Consider the following 10193-nt stretch of genomic DNA (forward strand, 5'->3'; position numbering starts at 1 on the left):
ATTTACTATGCTATAGTCCATGAAATAGCACTTGCCATAGATTTCCTATAGAATATGGTAACGAGCCGTACAAACTATTATTGTTCATCCGGAAAATGGTCAGGCTCTTCCATTGGCCCTTAAAAACCTGAGAAATGTCGGCAGATATTTTGTTATCTCCCAAATAAATACTTTGCAGGTGAGGAAGCCCAGAAAGAGGCTCAAACGGGAGATATCCACTGAGATTTGCACTGTTCAACTGCAGAGAGACCAAATTAGACACATTCCCTAACCAACTAGGAAATTCAGTGTCAAATTTGTTGTGATCAAGATGGAGGAATTGTAGGGAGGCAAGTTTATGCAGGGAAGGGGGAATGGAACCCGTCAGTCCGCAATTTACCATCGAAAGTTTTCTGAGGTGAGAAAGATGACTTACTGATTGTCCCCATGAGGACGACGTTGCGGAGAGATCGACTCCATTGAGAGAAAGATTTGTCAACGCTGTGAGGTTTGCAAGCCATGAAAGGTCAGGACTTGTCAACACAGAAGGCTCCAAGGAGGAAAGATCGAGTACTGTCAGGCTCGACAGATTTCCAAGCTGCCATGGAATGGGACCTGCAAATTCTACTGTGGACAGGCTGAGGTATTTCAAGTTTTTCAAAAGACCCATCTCTGCAGGAATAGGTTGCCCAGTAAAATTATTGAAACTGATGTCGAAACTCTCCAAAGCCATCAGGTCACACAGTGCAGCAGGGCTGAAGGCACCACTCAAACTGCAATTACGCAAATCCAACGTAACAACATGACCGGTCCATGTGTCGCAAGAGACATGTTCCCATTCACAACAACTTGACGAAACATTCCAGGAAGACAAACGCCCGGCACGATCATGCAAACCACTTTTAAAGGTCAAGAGAGATTTCTTTTCTTTATCCAAACAACCCGTCTCAGAAGACACAGACGTGAATGTACCAAAGAAAACTATGCAAAATATGAATATCCGCATGGCAAAACTTAATAAACTCTTTTGCATGGTATTACGAGTCAGCAACGCTTCTTGTTTTAGGGATTGCATTCCGCCTGTTTTGGTGATTGGGATATTATCAGGATGGATACACCTAGGAAAACCAAAAAAAGGGATTGGTGCGTGTGGATTGCAGAGAAGACATTGATAAAAAAAAGCAAAAGGATCGTGTGCATGGCAGAGAGAGGACATTAAAAAAAATTGTGTGGATAGCCTGGAGTACATAAAAAAAAATTCTTGCGATGGCAGAGCGAACACACCTGGGATTGAGCTTTATTACATTGGTCCATACTCTTAACTCGAGTTCGAACCCCAGTTATTAGTTAGGGTGAATTTCCACAGATTTGTAGTAAACTTGTCAAGCTGCCCTAAGGGGTTAAATTTGACTAGTCACATGGTGTACTATTGAAATCACCGCGATAATTGTGGGTTCTTCATGTCAAGCTGCCCTCAGGGGTTAAATTTGACTAGTCACCTGGTGCACTATTGAAATCAGCCCGATAATGGTGGGTTCTTTATTTTGCAGATCCCGACAAATTGCCCATAAATATATATAATATTTATTTTAGCGTAATTATAGTTTAAGGCGACGTGTAATGTAAGGGTTACTAAATAACGTCGATGGTTAGATATAGAAATCATTAGGCGTTTTTAATTTATCAGATTTATCAGAGAATCTGCAGTCCCGTCTATCTTTTAAGTCACATAAAAATATTATTTAATTTAATTTTGAGATAGTGCTTTAAAGTCACATCAAATATTATTTAATTTTTATAAAATATTATTTAATGTACGACTAAAGTCATATAAAAATATTTTAGCAGACTGCAATCGCGTCTATATTTAAGGTCACATAAATATATTAGTTAATTTTGAGATAGTGCTTTAAAGTCATATAAAAATATTATTTAATTTTGATAAAGTGCTTTTCTTCCGGAAGTGATGTCTAAAGTCTACGAGCTTTGGACACTTGAAGACGAAGGCCTAGCGGTACGAGAATATCTTGCCCATTATGGACGAAATGAGTATCAGAGGGATGACTCTTGAAGTATAAATATACGTTCGCACTCATTGATCGGCGGGGTCCTATTAAACATAACATTTTGATGGCCGTATTGGATGGACTGTCAAATGATGTACTGCCTGGATGGTAAAGAGGGTTTAATTAAACTTAATATTTTGCTAGCCGTATTGGATGGACTGTCAAATGATGTATAGTGTGGATGGTTGGGAGGGTTTAATGTGTGTGGTTCTATTCACGAGACATGATGAGTAGGTTGAAAAGAATCCTAAAAAATATTTTATGTACCAAGGGCTTTTCAGCATTGTAACAAATGGTTCAAATACAGTGATTGCGGGGCTTTGCAGTACTGAAACAAATGGTTCAAATACAGTGATTGCATTACATATGAGTATACAAGAAGATAGCGAGCAAGAACCTGTCATTTTATATAGTTATTGCGGGGCTTTTAAGTACTGAAACAAATGGTCAGTGATTGCGTTACATATGAGCATATAAGAAGATAGCGAGCAGGAACCCATAATTTTATACAGTGATTGCGGGGCTTTTCAGTACTGAAACAAATGGTTCAAATACAGTGATTGCATTACATATGAGCATATAAGAAGATAGCGAGCAGGAACCCGTAATTTTATACAGTGATTGCGTTACATATGAGCATATAAGAAGATAGCGAGCAGGAACCCGTAATTTTTGCGCCACAAATAGAATAGATGGAGTTGCAGGCTATTAGCCCAAAAGGAATATAGTGCAAGCAAGGCTCGCATGCCTCAAACCCAATTGTTCATTGTGGAGATTCGATTCGTTGTTTAGTCCAAAAGGAATATAGTGCAAGCAAGGCTCGCATGCCTCAACCCCAATTGTTCACTGTGGCGATTCGATTTGCTGTTTAGCCCGTTCGCATTAAGCCCACTCAAGGTTAGTAAGAAATTTTCCAAATAAAGTTAAAGAAGGAAATTGCAGGGAGCAAGGATTGAAGAAAACTAGAGACTAGTGTCATACGATTCAAGAAGACTACAACTTTTCACGGGTTTTCTTCTCGAACAAGAATGCCTAGATTCCGCTGGATCCTTAAAGGTAGAAACGAGATAAAACTCTGCCTACCTCTTCATACTAATAGTTGTCATAGTCTCATATATATCCATATGATGACTCTTAGGGCACTCTCACGCCACCGAATGAAATCGTCACGCAATAAAAAGGTAGAAAGGGCCCCAACACACTCTGATTAGGTTTAGAAATGCTTCCACCTAGATTCTTAGGGTCTCACCCATAAATAGGTATTATCTTTGAGTATTAAGAATAGGAGGGGAGGTATGTATGTTTCCACCCATGGAGTGAAACTTACTTTGGATAGGACAAAAGCATTGTCTATAAAGAAAATCGTAAATTATTAACTACATAGCAATAGCTCCTCAAAGAAAATAGGCCTAACTTGAGTGTGAGCCTCATAGTAGTGTGCCCAAAGGAGGTAAGAAGTTATTATTAACTATAAATCCATTAACCAAATGTAAGTACATTAATACACCGCCATAGAAATGTGACAGAAAACTACTACGTACATGTATTAAATCTTGTAGCCACAATAATATATCAAGACAATATATACATTAATATGGCTACAAGAACGTATACGTTTCGATACAAAGTAGAACGACCTTATTGCATATCTAAATAGATATAGTACTCATAAAGCTTCAACGTTTTCTCCACATGAACGATTTTTGGGATGGAAAACAATATTGAATATTCACTGCCCTTTCATGTAGCTTTGTATGGTGCTTTGCGCACATCCCCCAACTACGTGCAAGGAATAGTCTTCAAAAAGTGCCCCAGCAATAGCTTTGTTCCCAAAATAATTCCAATAGTAGGCTTTTGGCTTCTGTATTTTGGTTTTCTCTTTTTCCTAAACACAACTAATGGACTATGACAAATCATATAATACAAAACCACATGCTTGGGTTCAAATCATATGATACAAAGCCACATGCTTGGGTTCCTTGGTGGAGCTCCGTGATAATATAGTATATGTGTCAACACTACATGTTTGAACTATAGCATGTTTCCCGTGTGTTTAAATGCGGAACAACGATATACGAGTTAATTGTCGGGTATGCATGTAGTGTTTACATGCTAGCCATGTGCGTGTGTGTACCACTATCATACTGTCTAGAAGGGTTGCATACAATACATGTGTTTGCCAAGGAAGACAATATTCAAATCGTTATATGAAATGACTTTTACAGTGCTCTTAACAAAAGCATTTGCTACAATTATCAATCAGCTTGTTGGAAAGATAATTGTGCATACCAAGCATGGTTTGAAAAGGGCATTAATTCTCCATACCAAGCATGGTTTGAATAGAGCAAGTGATGGTTCCCATTCGTCCAGTCACACAACTTCGATAGTCTCATAGTTCTTTGCCTTGTGAGAATCGTAGTAAGCCAGTTCTCATAGTTTAAGGAGCCTAGAATCCCAAGTTACACACTTATAGGCTATCTATGTTTTCCATCATTATGTTGTCTATAGGTACAGGAGTGTGCATGTATAAGAATAGGAATAGAAGTATGTAAAACCAATTATTTGAGTAGTTACAATAAGTAGAGCTTCTTTACAATAATTGTGATTGGTTTTTCATAGTGTACTGTACCTTTATAGCTGATGTGTACTTGACAAGCAAACTGGATACATCTTGAATGGGTATGAGGTAATGAGATTGCGGTAGTGTTGGGGCTGTTGTGATATCATATCTAATAGAGTCAACAAACCTTGCATATCTAACATAGCTACACCTGCAACGACTCCTCGTACCTATAGCGCAGCTGCAGCAACTCATCGCTCAGGGAATTTATGAAAGGAAATAGAAATTTTGCACTAGGTTGGAAGAGAAAGAACTTGAATTCGATTCTTCCTCTATCACGCTTAAAGAACCGTCTACATGTTCACATGCACATGGCCATGTGGCCTCGTGGCCTGGTGGTATGTGTTGTGGCGTGTCGGTTACCTGACAAGGAATCGATGTTGATATGTGTTGTGGTGTGTTGGTTACCTCACTAGGAATCGATATGATATATATATATATATATATATATATATAAACCATTCCTATGTGGAAACGAACCAAACATGAGCCAAACAATTAATCCGAGTAAACTAATACTAGAATAAGTTTCGATTTCCAAAAATTATATGGACAATATAGAAATTATACGACTAATATAGCCTCTTTGCCTAGGGAAGAGGTAAAATAAGATGATCAAAATTCTTATGCATTTATTTGATAGCTTTGGCGAACTTACTGTATGAAATAAGCACCTAAACTTTAGGTTGAGACGGTTAGTCTCGAGACAGATTAATGCCATGACTCAAAAATCAATTACAATAGTACCATGCCATTGATGGCGAGTACTAATAGGAAATTAATTGTTTGCCACCACATCATTACATTGAAATTTCCTACTTAATCATTCTAAATCACATTGGAAAATGGGCTAACGTGTAATGAATTTTAGCCACTTTTCAAGTTATACGCATGTACTCCTCGATGTGTCACGCTAAGATGCCCATGTTTTCCACTTGTCTAAACATGCAATCATTCTTTGAAGGTGCCTTCGAAACAACCATTAAACAGAGTCTACTACGCTCTTCAATTTGAGATGGAAAAAGGCAATGTGCATGCTCATTTACAAGGCTGGTGTAAAGAAGGCAATGTGCTAGAGCTTTTATGGTCAGCTAAAATCACACCACACAATCTATAGGTAGTAGATAAAGATTGTATGAAGAACCTTGTTACGTTGATAAGCGTTCCCCCTATTGGAATTGACTACTTTAATCCTTTTTCTAAGCAATACATTTGATCCGATGGTTTAAAATAAAAGATGCCAGTATATTCTCGTCACCACTCCATCAATGAATGAACTTAAAAGTGATAACTTCCTTGCATATCTAAATCAAGTGGTTAAACCCTACTTAAATTATTTTTTTACCAAATGATAATTAAAAGTTTATTGCACCTCTTATTTATCTCCACGTATGAGGATCAAAGAAAATGAAATTAAAAGAAAAAAAAAAGTGGATGAGATAATAAAAAATGAACCGATTGTTTTCCCGAACCTGTGAAACATGGCACATACAATTATCCCCGCATTTAATCATGAAATTCCTGATTGTTTGTATTATTTTGTTAATATGATTAATATTAATATAAATTAATAAGTTTTAGTATTAATATTAACTACATTAAATATTAATAACATTTTAATATTATATTAATTTGAATATTAATTATTATTATTTATTGGAAAATTTATTATAGGTTAGTATATATAATATAACTTTAAGTTAATTTAATTTTAATTTTAATCTTAATATTAAGATTAAAATTACTATTAATTTAAATATTCATTATTAATATCAATATTAATTAATATGAAGGCAAATGTTAATATTACTTTTAATCATTCCCTCATGGGGTGTCGGGCTGTGGAAGCCACCTATCACGTGACAGATGCTAGTTGTGCATTGTTTAAGGCTGGACAGGGTAGGACATCAACCCCTCCACCACGCCAAAGTTAATATCAATGCCCTCGCGTGTACGAACCGTTCAACTTCACCTGTATGCAATCTTTTTGATGTGATGGAGCCACTCCTCCTCTGGTTATATTATGTCCATTGTGAAACTCTCTAGTTTTCTAATGTCTCTCTATGTAACGCGCATCCATCCCTGCTTGAATCTTCTCTGGATCCTATTTTAGGGTGGTGGTCCTTCCTGTGCACCTCAAACGTGCTTCTAGAGACATTCTCCTGCTTGCTCTTGCCAATTAATAAACTTTCCCTCTCAGCTCCTCTCTAGAGGACGCATCTTCTTTGGTTATGGATGGATTTAACTTCAATATCCTTCTGCTCCCGAGGTTTCTCACATTGGACTCTTAGGGGCGGATTCTCGAGTGCTTTGTGTCGGGCTTCAGGTTCCTTTCTTCCTAGTTCTGTGGCCACATGTGGTGTTGTAGCTCTTGGGGTGGTGTTTTCAGTTTTAGGGTGACATTGGGCTACAGGTCTTATCGCATCGTGGCTCTTCCTTTCCGACGTCTCTGATCTCAATTCACCCTCCAATTCTTTGCTACAGCTCTGGTGTCGATATTAAATTGAAGGCATTGCCTTTCAATTTCTTCTTGGGCATCTGATATTTTATATCCGGCTCTCTCCTCTCGAGTCTTTTACTTCCACTCTGGTCAAGCTTGTCTCTATTCGGGTAACGAATTATTAGTACTACACCAAGGGTTGTGAATTGATATTCAACAAAGGAAAAGCATTCCTGAGACACATAGCCATGGGGCAGTGAAGCAGATTGGGGTTCGTGTGAAGCACTTGTATAAGCTAGATGTGGAAGATTGTGCTACATTAAGCATTAAGGCGGAGAAAGTGAAGGTTGCAATGTCGATGAACTTTGGCACAAAATACTTGGTCATTTGTATCATGGTACCTCGAATATTATAGAACAAATAACCACTCGCCTCTCTAGAGGAGCACTTAAGCAGTAGGATATATGCAAAGAATGTACATTGGAGAAGTACATAAAATCCACATTCCATGATCAGGACAACAAAGAACATGCAGTCCTAGAAAGGATCCACTATGATGTTTATGGACCTTTCTCGACAACCTACACTGTCAGACAGAAATATTTTGTCACTTTTATTGATGACTTCTCAAGGAAGTGTTGGATCTTATTCATGTGGAATAAATATGAGACATTCTTTGAGTTCGTAGAATTCAAGATACTAGTTGAAAAAGAAGCTAGCAAGAAGGTGAAGCCTCTGTTGTAGAGGCTGCAACACCCTCCAAAATTTTGGCCTACACTTAAATTTCAGAGCCTACTATGGATATTGTGATCGATCGTTCCTTAGTCACTTATTGGTAAGTTGATGATCTCAAGCTCCCCTTTTCGATCTTAAGAGTCGTTCATGCTTTTATCTTTACATAGAATGTGTCATCTTTGGGCATGGGGGTAATCACTTGACATGCAAAGGGAGGTTTGTTTTTCTTCAAGGGGAAATCTTTATGAGAATGGGTTGTCCTCACCACATAGACATGTTTAACACTCATTTCACACACTCTTACACAAGTGTCGCCTTTATCCTCCCAAAGTATATAATCGGAGCCGCACTTGCCGTAAGCTGCCACAAAGGTTGTTGCATTAAGTGAAGTATGTGTTATATGTTTTGGATGGTCTATGTTGTATCGATAATTTTTCAAGTGTGTGATCGTATTCAAGTTTTATCACTATTCACATAATTTCCACTGATCCCACACTTAGCTAAATTTCAGAGTTTCCTTAGCAACCTAGCCTCATCCAACTTTCCTAAACTACACACTTCACATATGTAACCCTCAAGCTTTTCCATTGCTTGTTCGAACCATGCAATGCGCAGAAATCCCAACCTCCTTTACCATTCAAAAATGCGCAATGGTTTCCTCCAGTGTCCTTCCCTCAGCCAGAACCCACTGTCTCCAAAAACTGTGCTGGTTTGTGCCTTGACTACCTAGTCTCCCTTGCATCCTGAAATTGCATAGATGTGTCCTCCTAGGGCCTCATCCCATAGTAGTGCCTTGCATCCTAAAACTATGTAAATGTGTCCTCCCAGGGCCTCATCCCGCAACAGTCACTGCCCGTTGAAACTACACAATTATGTCTCTCATGGGCCACGAAGAAAGATGACATGATAGATGACTCTCAAGGAGACGAGGAGAAAAATAAGCAGACCAAGAAACCCAAGGTATGATAGAATATCAGGACCACATGAAGACTCCATCTGATGCATAACCCTTTGGAGGCTAGGTATGGAAAACAAAGAACATCTTTTGAAATACACCTCTTAATGTAGCTTAAAAGTTTGCTTATCATTGTCGTATCATTCTGTCTTCAATGACATTCATGGTTGCAAGAACTGAAAGTCATTCCATGTGTTTCCTCTATGTGTCTTGCTCCCTTTCACTTGTTTATTACATAGCTTAGAAGATGAAGAGTATTACCACTTGTTTATTTAAGCTACAAAGGTTGTGACCAACATGATCTTATGACTAACAAGGCATGATGCAAGGCATCCTAAGTGGGATGAAAGATGTTTGATGATATGTATGTAGTTAGTACACTCCTTTTCATTAATCCTTGCTTTGTATCTTGCATATACCCTCACCGCTTGTCAGATTTGGCTACCTGCTGCAAGTAGTCTCTTAGCTCTTTCCTGACAAAGCAGGTGAAGGAATTTCCTTCACCTTGATTTCTTCAAGGATCTTCATAGAAATTATAGAGCTAAGAGAAGGAGATGTGGAATCTCACTATCAAACTCTTCAAAATACTTTGCATGTTTGACTATATCTAAACGATTAAGCTGCCACTCAACAACATTGTCAATCTTGGAAGTCTCAAGAAAGATCACATCTCTAGATATTATAAACATCTTATTCGCTTCATCATAGAGATGGTATGCTTTGGAGGTATGAGTACCCAAAGAAGATATATTTGTGACTCCTTTCACTGAGTTTTTTTATCTATTCCTTAGGTATGAAGGCATAATAGGAGGAACTAAAAACCCTAAGATGCCTCACCGAAGGAATGTGGCCATACCACATTTCATAGAGAGTCTTGTTTCTAATAGCAATAGATGGACACCTATTATTTATATACACAACACATCGAACCACATCAACCCAAAACCTTATGAACTTAACATGTGAACTATGCCAAGTTCATAGTGAAAGTAATACATTCCAATGAACTATGTGTTGAAAAATGCAGCAAGAAATTCTCAATTTGATTTTTCCTTGATTAAATTGAAAAAATTTGAATTTCCACATCAACAAACAACTTGGATGACGTTAACTTGTGTGACATGGCTTTTGTCACCTAGTTTACTCAATAAATTTGAGTTGGAGGAGTTAGAGTTTAGTTCTGCATATGTGATTGCTAATTTGTAGCAATAAAGGTCAATTATCTCAGGTTGTTGTCAGTTAAACTAGTTCTAACTTTTGGAGGAACTAGTGGAAGGTCATTTAAGAAGTGGGACTTTAGTCAAACTCGGTGATCATCTAGTTAACTCATCAATCAACCCAAAATAGTTGGGGCATGAAGAGAAGTCAAGTTCCCTAAGATTGGTGGATATTTGAAGG

The 10193-nt window shown here is 37.9% G+C and overlaps 1 protein-coding gene across 1 annotated transcript in view; it reads right to left on the reverse strand.

Annotated features, from left to right (window-relative positions):
• The window catches only part of LOC149166306 (uncharacterized), a 31660-nt gene extending 30606 nt beyond the window's left edge, over positions 1-1054 (reverse strand). Inside the window, exons 1-2 of the mRNA XM_089430129.1 lie at positions 540-1054; positions 230-377 (exon numbers count right to left, since the gene is read on the reverse strand). Of these exons, the coding sequence (XP_089286255.1) occupies positions 230-377; positions 540-1054 (663 nt within the window). The remainder of the gene's footprint in view (positions 1-229; positions 378-539) is intronic.
• Between the last annotated feature and the right edge of the window lie 9139 nt (positions 1055-10193).

Source organism: Pinus tabuliformis, chromosome 5_1 (assembly GCF_031772625.1).
Source record: "Pinus tabuliformis cultivar Carrire ecotype Pingquan chromosome 5_1, CPIR1, whole genome shotgun sequence".
In the NCBI taxonomy this organism is placed as follows: domain Eukaryota; kingdom Viridiplantae; phylum Streptophyta; class Pinopsida; order Pinales; family Pinaceae; genus Pinus; species Pinus tabuliformis.